Source organism: Anguilla anguilla, chromosome 9 (genome assembly GCF_013347855.1).
Source record: "Anguilla anguilla isolate fAngAng1 chromosome 9, fAngAng1.pri, whole genome shotgun sequence".
Classification (NCBI taxonomy): domain Eukaryota; kingdom Metazoa; phylum Chordata; class Actinopteri; order Anguilliformes; family Anguillidae; genus Anguilla; species Anguilla anguilla.
This window is the reverse complement of record NC_049209.1, coordinates 24,928,521-24,951,051: the sequence shown is the minus strand read 5'-3', so window position 1 is coordinate 24,951,051 and position 22,531 is coordinate 24,928,521. Positions and strand designations below refer to the sequence as shown.

The window sequence follows — 22,531 nt, the reverse complement described above, 5'->3', positions numbered from 1 at the left end:
CACAGTTCTGTTGTCATCACATTAACCAGATAAGATTTAGCAGTGTGGGCACTGGGCAGCATTGTGGTGTCGCTGAAATGGAACTGGGCTTGTGGCAAGATGGTTACCAGTACATATCTTGGTTGTTACACTGCCATGCACTGTTGAGCAGAATACTTCCTGTTTACAATACATCAAGCTTTACTGATTTGAGAAAAAAAGATTCACATAAAAGACTCAAATGAAACTTAAATGGATATTTCTCGTCTTACTCAGGTTGTTTTATTGTCAGGACCTATTACGTTTCATAAGGCTTGTACTGTGCCATTATTATTAGAGTGTGTTATTTGATGTAAGATTAAAGTAATAATCTCGAAGATTTTCATTAAAATAAATGTCTGTTAAGTCACTATCTATCGCTGAATGAGGTAACACAATGGTGATTGAGCCTATTATTATATTAATTTATATTATTATAACAATTTATGACTAAAGAACTGGGTGTCTGTGGCGACATTCCCAGGAAAAAATCACAAGCGGCGCATAGATAGTGATGCGTTTTTCATCACCCATCAGTGGTTGGTCCGCCAGAGAGTGTAGGCGGAGCTAACGCAACAGGCTTGCTTTTCAACTCACTTGTGTGTCTGCTGGCGTTAAAGGTGGGGGGTTATGGAACCCTAATGAGTTTTTGTGTAACACGAGAGGTCATATTATTTGTTGATGTAGATTTCGTATTACATCTGATGACAATGTAACGTTACTAAATTGCATAGCTATTTGCACAGCTAACGCTAGCTACCAGACCATGTCAATAAAGGCAACATTAGTTTAGACAACGTTGCGCACAGTAGGCTATCCATCTCTCATATCAGGTAACATTGCGTTAGCTAGCTAGCTAATGTAATTATCACAATCTAATGTCAGCTAACAATTAGAAAAAACGCTAGCTAACGCTACCGACCGGTACCGACCTCGTAAACCGTCTCTCGAATGCAATGCTACCTTGTTGCAGCGTTGCAATGTAGCTAACTAAAGGCCAGTTCTGATCAATGATTCGCAACGAGACTGGATGCAACTTGCAAAATTCCGAGACGTCTGATTGTAAACGTTCTAAAACTGCACTTGGCGATTTGACAAGGTGGGTCTTTTGAGACCCTAGGCAACGGCTTCAGAGGCTCTGCAATTAATCAGTTCACACCGCTGCAATTTTCTCTGCAACATTCTAAAACCGTTTAGTCTCGTTGCGAATCATTGATCTGAACTGGCCTTAACGTTACCGTTATTTACATTTCCATCAAGTTCATCAATATATAAGCCGGGGTATAGGTGGAGCAGAGCCGGGTCTGATTTCTGTGTAAAGATGTCAAGCTGGAGATAACTAAATAAAAGAATACGGCAGTATGGATTAGCGTTGTTATTATTTTATTACGCTTTCTCATATGTTCCTTCAGCCTTGATGAACTTTTTTGATGAAATCTCCTTTGTTTTTGTTTTATTCTTCTTATTCTGATTGCTAATTTAACACCCAGCTCAGCTTTACTCTCGAACAGTTTAGCTAGCAAAACCAGAAACAAGGCGGTTGTTTCTAAAATATCACACAACAATCATTCACGATGATGATGCGCGAGATAAATAATTGCACGAACCACAGCGAATCCCGCAAATTCTTCTCTGCAGTGTAAAGATGTTCATACTGAGCAAAAGGTGGATAAAGAGCGTTTGTGGAAATTGATCATCACTAATTCTACCCCAGGTCTGCTACAGCATTTTAACCCGGCTCGGCAGTGTAAAGGCAGCTTAAGTTAGCCTAATGTTAGACAATGAATGAGTGTGTACATAATGTTACTTTTATAACAACCATTTTTTATTCAGTAAATAGTAAATGTAATAGTTGGCGTGGCCCAGGTGCCAACTGACTGACGTCACACAGGCAACACTGGTTGGATCCGGTTGGATCTATGGGAAGTGAGGTACAAAAACATACCTGCAATTACCGCTTCTCCCCATTGGTACCGCCAAAGAGAACGAAACTGAAATCTTTGAGATTGTAACTTTAATTGTTGACATTTTAACAAGGCACACAAACCTTGAAACACTAATGCATGACTGTATGCATGTATTATTGGTGATAGGGTCTAAGGTTGCAATTATATCACAGTTATATATCACACCTCTTTCTGTTTTGGGTCAAGCATAAGCTCAGAATGTTTACTTGTCATCTATATGATGAAATTAAAGACGGTTAAGTTATAAAAAATTATTGTAAAAATGATTTTTAGTTTTTAAAAAAGAAAATAAAGTTAGTTAATATTTTCTGTTTGTGTCTGTGTGTATGTGTATGTCAATGTTTCTGTGTGTGTGTGTGTTAGTCTGGGATTGTGTGTGTGTTTGCATTTGTGCATGTGAGCACGTGTGTGTGCACATGAGTATCTGCGTCTGCCTACGCAGAACTCTGTAGAAACAGCCACTGGGGTTTCTACAGAGTCTCTTGGACTGGGGCCAGCACTGCATAGCCTGCCTCTTACTCAGGAAGGGGGAGTACTGGCTCAATGACGTCCATAGCGAAGCCCGTGGCTGTTTTGCAGGTAACCACTTGCAGATGGAGCTGGCAGAGCAGCCATGCTATTCCATGCCGAATTCTCTTCCAGGAATCGAGCGTTAGATGTGTATCATGAACGCAGCAAAATACAACAGTAGAGAGAGCGAGTGAAGAAGAGATGGTGGGGGGGTGGTGGGGTGGTGTGCTAATCTGATGCTGTGTTTCTCAGTGGAAAGTGTTGGCCTTTTAAAGGGATAGCAGGCATAATTAATTTGCCTTAATTTTTCTACTTCATGTATTTTATTTCTTATTCAAAAGTATGTTGTCATATGAAACCCACATGCAGTTCTGTGGAGATGTGAGAGTCACACGGGTGAGATATTTATGAGCAGTGAACAGGGAAGGCTGAATGGAATAAAACAATTAGAATAGTTGACTCATTATTAATGAAAAAATAAAATTGTATGATTCATAATACTACTGTTTGTCAACCTATTTTAACAACTAGAAATTCCCTGTATTGTCTCATTAAACATCTTGAGTATATATATATATGAAAAATGTACGATTATGCAAATCTATAATGTTAAAAATGTACAATAATCTGATATATTCATAATTAGGTCACAAAAATCATAATGCTCTGAACCTTGTTTTAGATGCCATTATGGAGTGAAAATGTCTACAGGAACAGATAGTTTACACCAAATCCACTGTACCATCACTGAAAATATTACCATATCTTCACTTGGCCCAGTTTCACGTCCAACACTGCACAGCTTTTCTGTACTAGGAATACTTGGCATATGTCATACGTATATATACAATGGAATGGAGTTTTCCCTGCAGAACTTTCATAAATAAATTCAAATTTCTCATCCATTCATAATCAGTGTGCAAATCCTGGGTCTTATGTGAAATCCAAGAGCATGGGTGGCATTCAGATTTCTTCCCCTCTTTCAGAGAGGTGGGCTGGTGGGAGGATTTCTGTATCAGATACATGCTAGGAACATAGCAACGTGGACGTGGTCCACACTTTCAAGTGTTGATTATAAGGTGCATTTGAGATCCTCCCTTTCAGAACGCTTTTTTCTAAGAGTGTATAACTTCTGCAGTCAGACAAGGAAAATAAGTATTCTCTTTAATGCCTGATAGAGATGTTTCACAGGCATTGAATATTGATAGGTCCGTATTTTCATTTACTCACACGGCCAAACAAATAATGTGTATGACTGAAGACTCACCTCTTTAGGCTACACCTCTCCCCATCCCTCCCTATCTCTCTGTAGTCTCTATGTAATCTTAGGGTTGTAGCTAGTTAAGCTGTTTATTTTAGTTGACTTAGTTGAGCAGGCACTAGTGCAACAACTATTGCTTGTTTTATTTGCATAGACTGCTTTGTTGCTGTTTTTTGTTGTGTTAATCAGATTAACCTACGGGGTCCAAGTTAAACTACGCGGTCGTTCCCTGCACTTGGAACTGTACTTCCCTCTAGGGTTTTCAACACGCTTGTTCCTGGTTTTGGTTATACACTTTGTTGTACGTCGGATAAGAGCGTCTGCCAAATGCCTATAATGTAATTAAATTTTTTTGGTGGTATCATATGCAACTAAAGCCCCAATGCTCTCCATGCTCCTTAGTATTTACCTACCCTCACAATTGTGCTTTCTCCAGTTGTTCTCTTACAAATGTGTGACAATTATTATTGTTTTTTAAATGTATTAAAAATGGTTTCCGCAGCCACGTTATTAAAGGCCAATTATGTATATCTCAATAGCTGTGCTGTGAGGGTGATTGAGCAGGGAGACTCTGGTGAGGCTCGACTCACTTGCACTTGAGTCATCTGTGGAGGAGGCGTTTCTATCGTCCAGATGGCCCGCAGAAGCAGGCGATTGAGCTGACCTTTATATTTGTTTGAATTGCACCAGATGAATATCGGACTGCCATAATGGACTCGACCCAGCAGGTCAGGGAAGTGGCAAAATGGCCCTTCTCACAATTTCACAAAACTTTTGTGGAACGGCTGCTTGAACTACATCTACTACACTGTCTCTGCTTTGATCATGGTGGCTTTTTTTCCTGAAAACCCTACCGATGGAGGGGTGCTGGAATGGAAAGAGAAGAGAGTTTTGGGTACTGGGGCTGAGGGAGTGGGTTATGAGACACAACTAAACTGGTGATGTGAAGCGGGCCTCACACTCACATAATCAAACACTGATCTGATCCACACGAGACGTGTGTGAAAGTAAAAGTGATTGTTACCCCAGATGCTTCAACTGCTGTGATCTGGTTGAGCAACAGGACACTGCCCCACATGCAGGAAACTGAAAGGGGAGGGGATTAAAAAACCAGCTCAGAGCAGCTAACGGGAATCTCACACCTCCTAATGACAATCCCTCAGCAGCCCATTCCTGCTAAGACAAGTCAGTAACAGAAACCTGCTGGATCTTGATCTTGATTGGATTACCATCAAGATGGTGAGGAAGATAAAGTGATAAAAGTTCTTTCTTCCTAAGTATCGCTTGGGTGATTTTCATATATTTTCATATGTTTTTTTTTTTTTTTTTTTACAAACTAAAACAACACTGGTTGGATAAAGAGCTATTGTGCTGCAACAGAAGTTGGACATGCCTCGGAGGATCCTTTTGTCATTAAAGAAGTACCTGTTTGCTTGAAATAAATCTGGGTTGCACATCAGTCATTCGAGAATGCATCCGATCACCATTATTGAAGTATAGCACAGTATGTGGATGGGATACAGATGCTTTTCGGAGGGGGGGTGATGGGAAGTCTATTAGAACACGTGGAACAGGAATGCCAGTCTGTGCGGGAAACCATTGATGCGAGCACTGTCTTTATTGCTCATCAAACCTTCAGCGCACACATCAGTCAATAAACATAATCAGTGGTGCAGCCGCATAATCAGGCAATTGGCTGACTCAAGGTTGCCCTGGTTTCCATAATATTCAAGTCCCTGGTCCAAGGTCCAAGAGCCTATCTGCAGTGATGCGCCCTAGCTTAAATTCCTTCCCTTTCTCATTCTTGTAATGAGAATGAATATAAGTACATTAATTGAAAATCAAGCCTTTCAGTCAATGGGTCCCTTTTTAATTGTTACTTCACCTCGTCTTTGAGCATGTTGCTGCAATGCTCTGCAAAAAGCTAAAAAAAGTGCAGATTAAAATCTTTGACCATGTTGATCTTGCTTACATCGCTTGCATTCCATTGCAGATAGTTTCAGGGTCTTATCACCATGAAAAACTTTATATGTGCATTTTAAATTGAGAAAAAATCTCTGCTGTATGTGGAAGAAATATTAAGACCGATACAACAGAATTTATTTCGAGTTAAGAGGTCCCCCATTTCCCCAGAAGATGTCATACAACTAGTTAATTTGTATACCTATCTACCTATACCTTCCAGAGCAGTGTATATACATTGAGCAGCCAAGTAGAACGCAATAAACATGCAGGTTTTTCTTATTCAGCTCACAGCTTTCGGCTGTGCTTTCCAAAGAAACGGCGGGGTTGCTGCTGGCAACGGGAAAAGAACTAAGCAAAATTAAAAAGGCAATCACATGAATCAGCTGCAGTGGCGTGAAGAAATAATTCAATGCTCAAGCTGCCAAATTTGAAATGCCTCTAGAAACTACTCCCGGGGTGAAATTAACATTTTGTACCTGTGAAACTACTCTCTCGCACTTAACGAGCATGTCAATCACCGCCCCCGCTGCAGATACCATGCCTCTTGCTGTTTATCTAACTGCAGAGGCTGAGTTATCAGTCTTACAGTCCTCTCACATGGTCTGCACAGAGGACTTCAAGTGAAGTAAAACATGAGTATCCGATAAGCTAGGCTTGGCCTTGTCTGTCACTCTGAAAGGGGCTTCTTTCTTTTATTTTTCTTTCATGTTTATATCCCTTTCCTATTTATATTTGTCATTAATCTTGTGTGATGGTTCTTACTTCTCTTCTCAATAAAAAAAATAAAATAAATCCTGGGTCTCAACAAACACTAATTTTCCTGAACTATGTCGCCCCAGTGCCAACCTCAGGCCCACATATTTCCCCAGTTTACCTTGTGAATCAGTAATTATCTGTCTGTATTATTGCAAAACATTAAAAAACCCAAAGAGTGAGTCACAGGGGTGGTTGTTTTGGTTGCCACTGATAAGAGCTTGTTCACCATCTTGATACTCCTAGCCTTTAAGGCTGTTTTAGAAATGCATTGCCATTATGTAACAGATTAGATAGTTGTAGTGAGAGAGGGGCTGGTGAGTGGTTCGTCCAGGTTAAGCACGAGGTAATCGTGTGGTGGAGCACCCGACCGGGCAAGGGGTGAAATTTTGGTTGGCAGCATTGCCTCTGCTTCATTACATGAGGGTGACTCCTCTGTTTGAGCAGTCATATAGCCTGTGCTGTCTTCAATCGCAGTGAATTTGCAGCACAGCTGGTGGACTGCGGTATGAAAACAAACTGGCTAACTACGTTTTTGTTCATGTGCTAGGTGCACTCTCTCTAGATTGAAAGAGGATTGTTGATTGATGGAACGGGCCATTGATTAATCATACAACTATCATTTTGTTTTTCCAAATTGGCAGCAAAAAGAAAGATAATGATGCTATAAAAAGCATGGCATCCCACGTTGTCTTGTTCTTTCAAGAAAGTCAAAGGCTCAAAACTGTTAGACTCTTGTTAGCATAGGTTTATTGCTTAGATTCCCAACAGTTTGCTTCGAATTCTTCTGGGGGATATTAGAATGCAACTCTTACCTAGCTGAATAGTACAATTGACAAAATGCCACGATTAGTTTGAATGTCACAGAGCATGGTAGGATGTTAATTTCTTAATTGTATCATATATATATATATATATATATATATATATACACACACATATATATATATATATATATATATATACATTTAATGCCTAAAATTACAACATTTCTAATCATATGTAATGTAGTTTTTATCGTTTCATGGAATTCGGAACTGTCTGCCAAACCTGTCTACTGGCAAATATTGTGGGGGGATGTATTTTTAATGTATGTTGTAATATTACTGGCAGATAAAGGCAGGCAATAATGCATGTAACAAGGACAATTATGTCTCTGATTCTGTGCACAGTGTCGGTATGTTACAATAATAATAAAACCTGTGTGTGCACTGCAGGACAGGAAAGACAGTCACGTGTTTGTGTTTGCTCAGTGGAGCGGTGGAGAGGCAGTGCAGGTCTGATGACTGAAAAGACGTGCGTGGGTGCAGTTATTACATACGGCCTTGAAAATGCTCCTCAGATGTGTATCGCCCAGCTCTGGCAGAGTGCCACGGGGTTAGGCAGCAGTTGCCTGTTATGGACGTGGGCTGGTAGTGTTCCGGCCTTTGGCGGTATTTGTACTGAACTTTGAAGGTTGTACCTGAATTAATGAAAAAACTGTTGTTTCTCGTACTGCTGAAGTGTATATCTGGCTTCCACTTTACAGGTCTGCTCTGTGACTGCCTAGAGACAAATGTCTGACTAACTGACAATAAATGTGACTCTTTATTATTTAATTTGAATGCTGTGGCTTTTGAGACATCCCGCGGGACAAAAGAACTTAGAAAAGAAATCCAAAAGTGTTTTGTGTGAGTTCAGTCAACCTGACACTGATAGAGCTCTTACCACCATGAACAACCCTAGCTGTCATTTCTATGGTGATTTTCATTTTGATGGCACAGTTCCAAAAGGTGTCCAAATACAGTTCTGTGATGTCGAGGAAACCCTGTTCTCTCTGGGCGCAAGATCACTTATTTTTCTCATTGTGATGTTTTACTGTTGATATACAGCATTCATTGTTCTCAAACTTCCTTCTGCCGTCCTTGCCAAACACACACACACACATGCACACGCGCACACACAAAAACACACACACACACACAAACACACACACACACATCAGCTGCCTATGCGGCCACACAAAGTTCACAGACATCATCTTCTAATCAAGTCTGGATTATTATACCGGTTATTACAAGAGATGCTGGCAGTGGGTTCCTCCGACCTGTTGGCATAGCAGCGAGACACCTTTGCTAGTGGTGTAGCCAGTATTGACACAGCTGTGTGTGAGTCTGACAGTGCTGAACATAAAACCTAATGCATGTAAAGAGTGGGGCCTCAAACGCCTAAGCCTCAAGCCACAATTTAGCTCTGCAAATAGTTGTTTTGTATTTGTTGTGGTTCTCCTTGAAATGTAGCATTGTGTGCATACTGAAATTTTTCATTGGTTTAACAGCTTTTGAGTGAGGATAATTGCTCCTGCTCCATTTCTATCATGTCAGAAACATTACAGAGAATACCATCTAGTATCACCTTTAACAAGCTTACAAATGAAAAACAATTATTCACGTTTCAGCCGTTGGTTTCCAAAGAAATGGTGGTAAAGTTTTTGAAGAAAAGAGACACAATGGCCACGTGACAGGAGAGACAGAGGAGAGGCACGTGTTCCAGGAGCTGTGGGGACAAAAGAAGTGTTTGTTTTGAACCATTTGCAGTGACCTAGCAACCACAACAGATTACAGAAACACAATAAGAGGACAAAAAGCTGGGCTGTTCCATAGATGTGCTAGCAAGGTAAGTTTTCAGAGCCTAGCATTATTATTGATGTGTTAATATAATGTTTCCTGAGAAATAGAATTGAAGACAATTGCAAATAATTATCTGCTTCAATGTTTATTTTAATGTCTGTGTGTGCTGTGGTGTGCAAATTCTGACATCCTGGTTCCTCATTCTATTATAGTTCAAACCCACCCATTTCCGCTCTGCCAATGCCAGGTATCTTATCAGTAAGAAAGTAAGCTGAGAGACCGACTCAAGTCAAGGTGCACCTGATTGCCTAGGTGTGCATATCCCTCAAAAACTTGCAAAGACTACAGTGGGGTATAACTGAATCCAGGACAGTGTAAACACACCATGTGAATTTTCATTACTGTTGCAATATTAACAGATGAATTATTCCACATTTATTACAGAACTTTCGTAAAACCAACTGAAAGTACTTCTTACTTCAACAAGGACCAAAATTAATATCAATATTATACAATTAGACTACTGCACTTTATATTCGATTGAATTCAAGAATTCAGTAATTCATTAAAGGCATTTGGCCTATTTTTTATTGTATGTGGTTATCACTTTGAACTCACTACTTATTCAGTGTTTTTGTATTAACATAAGCAGCTGTTCATCTGACCCAAGTTATTGGGGGTTTTATTCAAATGTTGGCTACTGCAGCGCAAATTAACACATCAAAATTAAAGAATAAATTGCCTCTGTATAAAAAATTTGGAATATAACCGACCGAAATCGGTCAATTATTCAAATTACAGTTGTTGCTAAAAACATCCCTAATTTGTCGATACTTGTCCTATACCTGGTCATGAAGTGCTAAAATGCTCATTGGTGGAATGATACACAACCCATGCCCATATTTGGAATAAACCTCTCAACAAATTTCATGATCATGTGGTTTTTATAGCAACCATATAAAACAAACTCCATCACCCCTGTGGCTTCCTGTTTTTTTCTGTGTGGTTAAATTTTATCTCAAGAATGCTATTAGGCTCGAACATGAATGTGGGCCCAAGAGCGATATAAAAGGGCCTCAGGGCCAGAACCTCAGTCTTATCCAGAAAGGGCAAGTGTGGGTGCATGCTTCCATTCTAACAAAGCAGTTACACACCTGATCCTACTAATCATCCACTAAAGTCTTTGCTAAGGACCTTGATTAGTAGAATCAGGTGTGTTACTACTGGGTTCAAACAAAAGCCTACTCCCACACTGGCCATTTTTGGGTAAGATTGAGGACCCCCGCATTAAAGGTTCAGAGTCTGTTCCTCAGCTTTTGTGAGCAAATCAGCAAAATACAAAGATTCACTATTTTTATTATTGTGGATCCTCATTTAAGGCACAACAGACACAAACACAAGATTGTAGGAAAAAATAAAACTTTATTACACAAGGTTATAATGTAACAATGCTGTTAATCAGTAGGGGTAGGAGAAAATAATTCAGAAAAAATGTCACCATTTAAAAATTTTTTAAATTTGAATAGTATCATCACAAGCACTTATCATCAAAAGAAAAAAAGCATCCTTTACATGGTTGTTTGCACGTTTGCAGTTAAAATTCTGCCAATAAAATGCACAAGCAACTCTGTGATGAGAAGCTACTCAGTATACCTTGCTTTTGAACTTGAACCATCCATTGCATTCTGTAGGGTATGTAGGCAAATCAGTCATTAATACAGAACAATCTGTCTACTACCTCAAATTAACTCATTTCTGATGGATATAAAAGGTGTACATTCCACAATGCTTCTGTTCTCCTGCCCCTATGCATACCACGTTGGTTTTTACAACTGCCAAACATTAAAACTTGACAGCTATTTAATTTAAAACTGTTCACACATTAGGCATTGAGAGGAGGCCAGTACAACTTTACTTACAATTAAGACAGCAAACATCCATTGCAGACAGGACAAGTAGTGTCTGCCTAATCAGTGGCATATAAGAATCAGATTAACATTTGTATAACATTAATGAACAATTTACTAAATAAAGTCATCCTCCTGAGAGAAAAAATGGTTTCAGCCCCATTTTCACAATACTTATTAAATATTCATACTTTAATTACACCAATAGCCAGTCCATACTGCGGCGAGCACAGGACTGTCGAACACAGAGTAAAAAACATATATAACAAAATATATAAACACAAAGCTTAATTTGTTTTCTTACATCCACATGTCGCTTTGGTCACACAAAAGAGAGAAAGAAAAGCAGCAAATCTGGCACAAATAGAACTCTGACAGACCAACTGAAACCCCAACAATAAAATTACATAAGATGTCTTTTCTGCAACAGCTGTACAAGGGGCATTCAGCTAATAAATTATTCCAGTGAATGTCCACATAATAATACACTCACATAACATGATAAAAATATAGATTTACATCGTTAATAAAACAAACATTTTTTAAATATCAATGAAATCCCTTTAACAGAGGAGCGAAGTGCAGCATCTTGACTGCATCTGACACAGTGTGTGACACATCAGCATAGACATGCCAGCCTGAATTTGGATTGCAAGCCGCTTAGCACTACAGTAGAAAGCACTTTGTACAAAGTTGTAAGAAGACAATGTAAACATTTTTGCAAGAATCAGGAGCACATTCCTCTCCTTGAAGGGTTACTTCTAGGAGAGGCCACACTCCTTGTGCTATAGGGTCAACATTGAACATACAATTTGCCATATTACCAACAAGTTTGACAATTAAAGGCGCATCCACAAAGTGTAACTTATGGGAGGGGTCATACAGACTGCAGATAACAAGCATAATTCCCAATACTCAGGGATTATAAGCATAGAGTCTCCAATCACGTCACCCTTGGGAAATCTTTCTTTACCAGTTTTAGCCTTTCAGGAATGTTGAGCATTTACTTCAGGTTAACATGAGCAAATATCTTTCTCATTTGCAGCTGTTTCACACTGGCAGCTCAAGAGAAATACAAGTGGGTAGGAATTTCCCCACCTTTGAGCAAAGAGCCTTCCATTGCCATAAGAGATACAGTTAAGGAAAAAGAAGACACTTTTCCCTGCGGCAGGCTCTGAGGGTCACCTCTCCACAGTCAAAAAAAATGGAGAGGGTACGAACCCCCCCTGCTCATGTCTGCAGTCTCCGCCAATGCGGTGACTTTCAACACAGTGTATCGCACATTGTGCAAGCCACGCGCTCACCATAGGGTGGTGAATATCAGAAGGCCTCCTACCAACGGCAACTGCCCCCTTCTCCTTCACCTGCCCGAAACGGAACAGCGGCTCGCTCAGTCCTCGGTGTCGGGCTGCACGCCCAGCATGACATGCAGCTCCTCAGCAGAGTACCCCAGCAGGTTCTGCAGGTCACAGACGAAGCGGTAGACGTAGCGCTTGCCCGAGGTCTTGTGGATGATGTTCTTGTCGTAGTAGTAGCGGAGGCCGCGGCTCAGCTTCTCGTAGTTCATCTTGGGCTTGTTCTTCCTGCAGCCCCAGCGTCGGGCAACCTGCGGAGGAAGGACAAGCGTGAGGCCATGGACGAGGAATTCTTGTGTATTTGCTACCGCTTTGGCGTGAAGCCATGTTGACCTGAACATTGTCGTACTAGTCACTTGGATTTGCTTAATTATGAAAGCGCAGGTCTGTACTCACCTCATCAGGGTCAGTGAGTTTGAACTCCCAACCATCCCCGGTCCAGCTGATGATGGACTGGCATGTTTTATCGGTTAGAAGCTCCAACAGGAACTGCCACAGCTGGATTGGGCCACTGCCTGTAGGGACAGAACCAAGAAGGCATCAGAGACTGAGGTAAGCCACCACTGTACAATGGTGATTGAAACTTGAGGGTGAGGCTTGGGACCAAGCATAAAGCTTATACAATGGAAAAGGGTGGGGTTTGTGAAATAAGGGGGTGAGACTTCAGAAAGCAGGGAAAATGTGTTAATGGGGGGAATGAGGTTTAATGAAACCAAAAATGGGTACAGCTAAGGTACAAATAACGCAAGCCACCAGTAACAGACTGATTTCAACCTCACATTGTTTGTGGAGGGCTAAATATTTTGATTGGTTCAAACAAGAAAATGATTGATGGCTCATTTTTGCTCCACCCATTCTCAGGTCCATGAGTAGGATAAGTGGCTCACCCGTGAATCCAGCCAGAACTGCAGCAGGGATGACAGGCTCGCCCGTCTCCACAGGTTTATTCCTCTCCTGCACGTAGTCTTTAAAGGACAGACCCTGCTTTCCCAGGCTCAGAGGCACCGAGGCAAAGTCATCCTCGAAGCTGTCATGGGAGGGGACTCGCTGCATGTCAGCCAGGGAAGACTGGCTGCCCCAAGAGCGAAGCATGGACTCCGTGCCATCAATGCTGTCCACGCTCTCCATTGAACTCTGGTCCTTGGAGGAGACTGCACACACAAAGAGAGACATGGGCAGGTTAGCCCCCTAATCCATAGCGCACTCATCCACCAGTTAGATTCTTTGATGCTAGAACTCTTGAGTATTTTTTCAGAGCTTCTAAAGTGTACAAGACCTATGTGGCACTTGTAAATCAAACAAAAAGCGAATAGTAATCAGTAATCCACTCTTATGCACCGGCACATACTTGGAGGTCAAACTTACAAGGTTTGCAAAGTCCAGTCGCTTGGCTGCTTCTGGAGAAGTCCTGGGAGATGGGCATGTAGTTGACACTGACAGTGTGCAGTTGGGGCTTGGAGAAAATGGAGTACTTTGGCTCTGGGTTGAGGAGCGTGGTCCTGTCCGGGGCCTCAAAGAGCTCCCTCAAAAGGTTGCTGCTGCTGCAGTCGGGCACTTGAAGAGAGCTGCTGGTCTCCTCCATGCTGAAGCCTGCGGGGACAACAGTTAAACTGATTAAGTTACCACTCCCTCCTTCCTCAAACATTTCCCACTTCCAACGCAGCCCCTCACCATCACACAATTTCTTTATTGTTTTAGTCCAAAGAAACACAAATGCTTACCGACTGAGTTGTTAGTCAACCAGTTGGACACTGAAGGCACAGTGCTACTGAGGTTCTGGGACTCTTCTTTCGCCTGGGAATCTATGGGACACAATGAGGGACAACTCTGCTTGTAAAAAAACTCTAACATACTCAATGGATAATAGATTAGGGATACGATAATTGTGAAGCCACATTGCTGGAAGAAAACTGGAAGGAGCACGACCAATCGTGGTTGAAGGCTAGAAATACCAACAGAACTACGCTGTCAATGATTGGTGAATACTTTCAGGCTATATTTCTGGGATCTGTATGAATTACTACTAGTGAAAGGAAGCCAGAAAATATCTACTAATAACTGTGGGTATTGTTCTGTTGTTGTTAGCAACGTAATACGTGATTGGTGGAACTCCTCTTCGTTATCTTCCAGTAAGCAGACATCACAATTGTCTTATTCAGATTTTGTTATACCTGACACACCAAGCTCTGCCCTTAACACAAAGCCTGCACTGAGCTCAGGACTGTGGGAACAGAAGCCCAGTCTCTCATTACCTTTCATCATCTGATCCAGGTGCTCCCAGAGGATGTCACCCACAAAGTCCGGTGCCAGGTCCAGGAAGCGCTCCTTGCCCAGGTCACAGAGCTCCTGTCCATTCATGTTGAACTTGAAGAAGTTGATGTTCGACAGGCTGAACTCATTAGCTACCCAGAGCAGCCACTGTATCACATGTTGCTTGCTCCATGTGCGGGGGTCTGCCAGACAAAGACAGTAGGTATGTCACTATTTGGATGTGTCAGGTACCAACCACAGCCAACCGTAAACTAATATAATTTGAAAGGCAAAGTAGAAGCACAAATTCAATGCAGCGATAGTACTGAACACGTTGAAACAATGAAGGAAGGAGTACAAAGCAGTGTGTCTTACAGCAATTAGATAAAAACACTCTAAATCCCAATACAAGACACTTCTCTCATTATGGGAATGGTGCTTTTGAACAGTTAGCACAGAAAGAAGTTAGGATCCTTTCATCAGCTAAGTTGCGGTGTACAAGCTGGTTTCGCTAAAGTTGGAAAAAGTGAAAGAGGCAGAGGGAAGAGACTTACTGTTGGAGATCCCACAGCGATGTTGCACTTTGGCAAACCCACTGAAGCTGTCGTTAAGGGCCTGGCTCATCACTGCTTTGCTGCAGGGGGTCAGCAGGGGCACCGTGCAGGGACCCAGATCTGTGGGACAGCATGAACATGCACTCTAAGGATCCTGTTACACTAAGCAATCTACACACAACTTCTGTTACATGCAACTAAATTGCTCTAGGATTGCATCGTGTAACACCAATGCAAATTACTTGCAACTCGGATGAATTTAGTTGCAGCCGGTTCTGAACAGCTCAACTTCAAGCAACCGATTTCATGCAATAGCTAATCTGAGTAGAGATACAGGTCGCACATGCACTTATGCACCTACAATCACTTACAATCCGTAATATTAATTTAGCTAATATGGTGTTTTGGGGTTTCTTCCTCATTTTCAAGGAGATCGAAAATTGGGAATATTAACACATAAACATTTGTGTTTCCTTGTTGAAAGTATTGCCAGTGACATTAAGGACAAAAAACATAGCGAACAATACACCGTTATATTATCAACCGTAAATGTCCTGAAATTATACTAAAATAAACACCGATAGAATGTATCAATGCAACATCAAATGAGATTACGTAACACACTTTATTCTGTTTGTTGATTGACTACAATTTTAATTTCTTGCAAATTGTCTCGTGTAACAGTGTTATCGCTTGAAATAACATCATAGCCAATGTGTTGCAAGCAACAGAAGTTGTGTGGAAATTGTTTGGTGAAACAAAACCCTAAGACACATCAGCAGGGATGAAACCTAGACCCCGCTGGCAGTGGTTTTCTTTTGGAGAATAAATGCCAAAGCAGGCCATGGTTGGCTTGGCAATGGCACTAATGGCCAGCTGCTCCTCTGCCATACGTTAGGCATTACAGCAGAAGGGATTTAATGCTACCTGCCACACAGCCCTGGTTTACTTCTCTTGCTGTTTATGACCACAAAGACCAGCAGGGTGTCAACTTCTTTTGAAATTTAAGGTTTAGCCTCCCAGCTTGCCTGATTATAAAGGGATGGAATGAATCGTAACTGTACAGGCACTGAATAAATTTACATTGTAACCAGGCGTAATGCAGTTCTGGTGTAATTTTGCAATGATGTGGATTTCTTGTTCGTGTTCTCCCTCAGCTGAGCAGACACAGAGGATTTCAAATGTACTGAGGATTTCAAAAGAGCGGTAACTGCGTTATTTATTTCAAAAGGTTTCTCACCATTTCCCGTCAAGTCATTTTCATCACTGAGAGATGACGCAACTCAAATTTGTAGGATATTTGCCATTCACGTTTAACCAGGTCATGCGAGACGCCCCTAACAAATAATAATTTTTTACACTTTCAGATGTGATTTTGGGTCTTAAGGTACCATTTAACACCCGTTTGCTCACAAATCATATGGGTCTTCAGTGAGCAGAATTAAAAAAATAAAAAAATAAAATTTATTCCTCATAGAATGCAATTTAAGGACTGTGTTGATTGATTAAAATTATGTTTAATGAATATACATGGCTTATTTATTTGCAAGTACAAGTCAGTGTGGTTTACCATGAGAAATGGAGTCTAGTCCTGTGGGCACCTCCTGCACCGACTGCTCTTCCTCTGAAGAGAAGCAGTACCCCGAGAAGAGAGACATGGCGTCTTCAATCACATCAAAGGCTGCCTGACGCTGTGAGCAGAAAACAGGGAGAGTGGAGAGATTTTAAAAAATGGCCAACTACAATCATAAATAGCAATGTGGCCTGTAAAACTGGGAATCCCACAGTGTGTACATCTAAATAGGTCAATTACGCAACACAGAACCAGTCTCATCCTGCTGACAGTACGCTCTCGTCTTTAAAAAGTGCTGAGGTCTGAATTGTTTTCAGGAGAGAAAAAAAAACACCACGGTACTTGGTGTCACGTTGACAACATCAGAGATCGAGAAGCAGATAACAAGGGCAGCAAGAGAACTTGCAGACACTCCCTTGGGCTTGCCTGTCATCGTTACTCAAACACTGTCTTTATCAGCCTTTAAAGTTCAACTCCCCTGCCGTTGCCTGGAGCCGTGAACAGTGGGTGACCATATATGGGACTTCCTCTTCCGTAACACTGGAAGCTTGTCTCAAAGCAGCCCGACTGCAATTCAGCGCTTTGTGGCCTAAGGGGCTGTGTGGGAGTGTACTGATTTGTGTAAAGACAAGCTCCCTGGTAAATCTGATTAGCTCTCATCAAATTAGATTTTGTGAAAACTGAGCTGTCTTAAAAGTAGCACATGCTATACATTCTGCACCATCACACTTCCAATTTATACAATTTTTAAATCTAGTTTTTGTGTTGCGTTTTGTGTAATTTAGGATAACAGGATTCAAAATATGACATTAAAAATACTTTTCAAACAACATTAAACCAATCTGTTTTCTGGTTAATAAATAAATAAATACTATTGAACAAAAAAATGTGTCTTTTTGTCCCCAATGCTGCAAAATGAATTTACTTATAAGATGACTCGAGCTGAAAATCCCAGAAAATGCTTGAGAGACCTTGAGGCATTTTTATTCAATGAAACAATTTGTCATCTGCTCTTAAAAAGCTGCTCAGCCTTTTCTGGGGCTCTGTCTGGGCATTCACTAGTCCTGCTTAGAACAACATGTCCCTCAAGGTCTCACTGTATTTCTCCCCTTTTGTTATTGGGGGGACAGACTGTGCTTCACTGGCCAGTATAAGAGTACACATTCAACATCAAGATCCTTTAGCGTAGCTCCACTACAGACTCCCTGTCATTACTCAGTCAAGTCTGTCATTTACGAGAGACACAATGTAGCAGGCAACCACCATTGATTAACAAATCATTTCCAACTATTATCAATACATTGTAAACAAATACAAAATATGTTGATGTTTCCTCAAACATCAAAAAAACTGAGGCATCTCCAAGTTCTTTCACATGTACGCCAACTGCATGAGTAAAAGCAATGAGCATTTACAGTAGGTACTGCGCTTGACTCATGGTACAAGGGCAGCTGGAACGCCCTGTCTTCTTACCTTCAGAACAGAGCGACAGCCAGTAGAGAAAGGGGCCACTTGGTCCATGCTAAGATCACACATTGTGCTGCACCTTAGTTCAGTCAGGAAAATAACTGTGAATGATCAAAGTTACAGAGACTGATTAAAACCTTTACAGTCACAATGACAACAATACATGAAGATAATGCCATTTATTTGAGAAAACTGGGAAATACGTTGGCCCTCTTTACACCCAATAGTGGCAAGCCTAATTAGTAGCAACATATATAATACATGCTGGGTAGAATCCATAAAGTTACCATGTGAGGGTTAGGGGTGCAAGAATAAGACAAAAGCAAGAGAAATCATTGTACAAACTTAACAATGCTTCAGCAAACGATGTGCATTTTCCACATCTCTATATAATATGCATATAATAAAATGATCGCAAAACACCAATTGTGCATATGGTTTAGTATCCCAAGACAACCCTCAAAATTCTGTCCTACTGGAAATTGTGACCAACTAGTTTGATCTACCCAACTTATGATGCACTGAAACTTTCCTATTGGAAGGTAGGAAGGAGCATAGGTTTAAATTATTCATGTTCTACTGCTGCAATATTACTTTTTACGAATGATCGATCGATTGAGCAGCCGAGTTAAATCACCATTTTCCTGCTATGCGTCATGGATTTTCAAATATCGATCCGGGCGCATAACTCCCTCATTGGTCATAAGTTTAATGGCTAATAGAAATGACTCACGCGCCCTCTACAGAGGGATGGGTGGTCCTCGACACATAACACGCCGTCCATCATCTATTTTATTACCTCAAAATATGTATCTGCTCAACAATTGGATGACTAACAAGTAACACCAAACGTATCTGAAACGGGTTTGTCCCGTAGCCGCACAGTCATTTCTAAATACAGGATAACCAGCTTAACTCCATAAACTTAGACCGATAACGTATTCTGTGTGGCTAATTACTGAGCTTTTTAAATAGCTACGTAAACATTAATGAAATACTCGATACGTTGAAAGGAAACGCTGTACATACGACGATTGGCGCAGTCAGACTAATTTCCTGATTTTACAGATAAAACAGCATAACATTCCTGATAACATTGTTAATCTGCTTCAAGAGCTTGGCTTTTAGTCGTTATCAAGGAGTAGACTATACATTATTAGTTGTCAGGCGAGCGATTATAGACCCCTACCTGGCAAAGTTTCCCGTAGCTTCTTAGAAACCGAAAATATATCCCAAAAAAACCCTTTGTATTCCCTTGAAATTCAGTCGTATGAAATCAATTGATGTCTATAGATTGTTTGTTCCCGATTGACTGACCACGTTATAAGTGAACAACTAAGCAATCCTGTAGGATATAGGCTTGGGTGAGTCAGGGCTCGTAGTCTACCTTCTCAATGAGGAAGTAAAGAATTATTTGCTCTTTTCATAGCAGCCGTGGTAGATGGGAGGAGCGACCAGTAGGCTAAACAATAATACGCCATTCCCACGGCGATTCATCGAGATTGTCGGGAAACGTTTTACGTGTGAAGTAGAACATTAACGCTCATGTATCCTATAGCCTATTGGCCGACACCCTACAGCATTTTGAGACGGTGTAACAGTAGCGTGTCGATTACTCGTGTGATGGCAGATATCTGGACGTAGGCTACAAAACTCTTCCTAAATGCACAATGAAAAGAGTAATTAGCTCGTTTGAATCATATACATAAACTAAACAATCAGTTAAGCTATTTGGCACCGCACCCTGGCCGTATCAAGAGAGGAACCCAAGTAAATTGTGTTTGCCAGTGTCTGTTGTCTGCTACAGTTTTATTTGTTAAATGGGGCGTTTGTCGTTCAAACTGAAATACAGCCTAGCCCAAAACAAGCTTACTTGGAAATTTAAGTAGGCTACTTAAGGTTGTAAAGTCGGACCGGTATTTTATGACTTTATGTATAGTTGACTGCAATTTGTGCGTGTTGATGCTATTCTTGAAACCATTGCTGAGTTTGATTTTGGGGTGAATTAAGCGGTGTATAAAGTCAATGGCTGAGCCCTACAGGTACACAATTGAGAAGTGGTCGCGCACGTGTACAGCATTCGCGATGAGATGTTAGCATACTGCTGAAAAAACAAAACTAGGCTACATCGTTTAAAAGGTAGGCCATTGTTATACGCATAGTGTGCTTACATTGGTCTTTGAATAAATGTAAAGATAGTGCTCTTAGAAATAGGCTATGTGTAATTCTATAAAACTTAGCCCATGTTTCTGATGTGCACTGGAGCCATCCTCGCCCCCACCGTGTTTAATTTAAACCTCCTTAAAACAAATTTGTAGTTTCGCTTTAATTTGGATCTGCATCGATAGCTCTTTTAAGTAGGCCTATTAATGTGCTGGGGGCAACGTAAAACAGGCCCTGCATATTTATGCAGAGATCTCTTTATGGCTGAGAAGCTTGCGTAACTCGGGTAATTTTAACGCGGTGCAATTGCGTAAAAAAGGTAATCGTCACACTTTATTACGTATTGTGAGCATGTACGGTAGGATAACAAAACTCAGCATTGGTGGGTCTACGCATCTCAAACGTGGTATTAGGTCTGCTCTTTTGTGAAGCCCACCTGACTGGATTTAGTTTTGACATCTGTCGTTTCCCAGTTAGAGCATGGCTTGCTTTAACGAGGTAGAAGTAAAAATAGCTTTTCAAAATGAGTGTTTTTTCCCCAATGTGAAATATTACGTCACATTATGACAGTAATAGGAAAAGAGAATGGCAGAATTCCAAGAGCAATAGGTCCTACAATAGGACATGCCTGAATTCATAGAGCATTTTTTTAGTGACCCGGTAAATAGACAGTTCAAAGCTATCCGCAAATGTACCTATTCACCAACAGTTTTACCACAGTTTCTGGGCCGCTTTTTATACTAGTCGTCATTACAGCCGTTTGGAAGCTTTTATTCAGATGTGCACCGCAGCTATCAAACTGCTACACTATACCATCAGAAAATATCTGGAAATAATTAATACCTTGAGGAGAGAAGGTTAAATCTCAGTATTTATTAGTAAAAATAAAAGAGAACAAACTCCAGTGTTATAAGTGCACTATACCGAGCACACATGCAGTCATTGGCACTTAGCTACAAGTCTAATTTATAATTTTGTTGTCTAAAAAAAACATCTGGGATGGGCTGTTCCCTGTGTTTTATATTCTCATGAAACCACCCTGGGCGAAGTGTACAGTTCTTTCTCATGTTTTCACAGGGCTAAATTTCTTCCATGCCTTGTGCTCCAAATGCTGTAATGTAAAACCCTCAGTCCTTAAGGTTGGCTCCTTGATGGTTCCATTTTAGGTAAAAACACAATAGAAATATTTTGACTGTTGCACGTGTTAATTGAGTGTGATATGGTTGGTGGTTGAAAAATCTGCCTATAGAGAGAAGTTTTTCCTTTGAAGAGCACCGCTAGACAGGTAAGGCAATTGATAACATACCAGTATCACCTAAAACCAGTTTTGGACTAGTTTCTGGTGTCATTTAGAGTGTAGGCTTCTGTTCAGTTTAAGAGCTGTGTAAGTTCTCAATTTTGAATGAAAAATTTGAGAAGGTTTATTTTTTTATTTTTGTAAATTTCAGTTACCGGCCTTCTCATAGCATTAGGTTGAATATGGAAATATAATAAATAAATAAATAACACTGAATTAAATTTGTTGCTGAAATGCAATTACTGACAGTGTTGTGAAACGCATTTATGATTGCTTAAGGTAATGACCTCATGACTGTGTTGTACAGCCCTTTGCTGTGTGTTTTTTTTTAATCATAAGCGATGCTTCCGTGTTACATAAATCTGCATCAGGAACTTTGTGTCCTAGTTCTCATTATGTTACTTCACAATATTGAAGCATGGATTGCTGTATCTCATCTCAACCCCTTAAGCACTTCTGCTGTTGAATGAGCATTGAATCCCTGATAAAACTATATGGCAGGGGTCAGATGACTGTGCAAAACATGAGCATTAATGCCTGTGTGACCACTAAAAGAGCTGCAGTCTTGCAGTCGCCAGTGAGCCTTGCACACGCTGGCCTAGTCTGCAAATGTGTTTTGTTTTTCACTGTACAAATTGTTGCTTAGCAACTCAAGCTCAGTTCAGTTCCTCTCTGAGGTTGCAGCCAGGCTGCAGTCACAGGGAAAATGAGTGCCAGTGCTATACTTACTGGGCACAGACTAACACAGAACCAGGGCTTTGGCCGCTTGTCATTTGACAGCCAATCTTTGGACTAGGGTTGGGGAATAATTTAACTGCATGTAGTTAAACTAGTAGTAGTAATTGCATTTTGCAGCAGTTTGCTTGTAGTTCACCGATATTC

General features: G+C 40.8%; 1 protein-coding gene across 2 annotated transcripts; it reads right to left on the bottom strand.

Moving 5' to 3' along the window:
* Window positions 1-10,485: 10,485 nt before the first annotated feature.
* Window positions 10,486-19,611, bottom strand: ets2 (v-ets avian erythroblastosis virus E26 oncogene homolog 2). Of its 2 annotated transcripts, none has more exons than XM_035434150.1 (10): window positions 19,379-19,611; window positions 18,196-18,268; window positions 16,720-16,840; window positions 15,150-15,269; window positions 14,598-14,798; window positions 14,067-14,147; window positions 13,711-13,935; window positions 13,233-13,496; window positions 12,742-12,860; window positions 10,486-12,596 (listed from the first exon to the last, which is right to left on the bottom strand). In XM_035434150.1, exons 2-10 carry the CDS (start codon window positions 18,256-18,258, stop codon window positions 12,381-12,383), a joined length of 1,410 nt encoding a protein of 469 aa, XP_035290041.1. In that variant the 5' UTR covers window positions 18,259-18,268; window positions 19,379-19,611; the 3' UTR covers window positions 10,486-12,380. The 2 variants fall into 2 exon arrangements, with proteins under 2 accessions (XP_035290041.1, XP_035290040.1); XM_035434149.1 differs by having other exon boundaries at window positions 18,196-18,290; window positions 19,379-19,606.
* Between the last annotated feature and the right edge of the window lie 2,920 nt (window positions 19,612-22,531).

Excerpts from the sequence above, each read along its gene's own strand:
- ets2 (XM_035434150.1), bottom strand. The coding sequence starts at position 18,258 with ATGTGTGATCTTAGCATGGACCAAGTGGCCCCTTTCTCTACTGGCTGT. Across the intron at positions 16,841-18,195 it reads GCTGTCGCTCTGTTCTGAAG|CGTCAGGCAGCCTTTGATGT; the intron begins GTAAGAAGACAG and ends TTCTGCTCACAG. Across the intron at positions 15,270-16,719 it reads ACTAGACTCCATTTCTCATG|ATCTGGGTCCCTGCACGGTG; the intron begins GTAAACCACACT and ends GCTGTCCCACAG.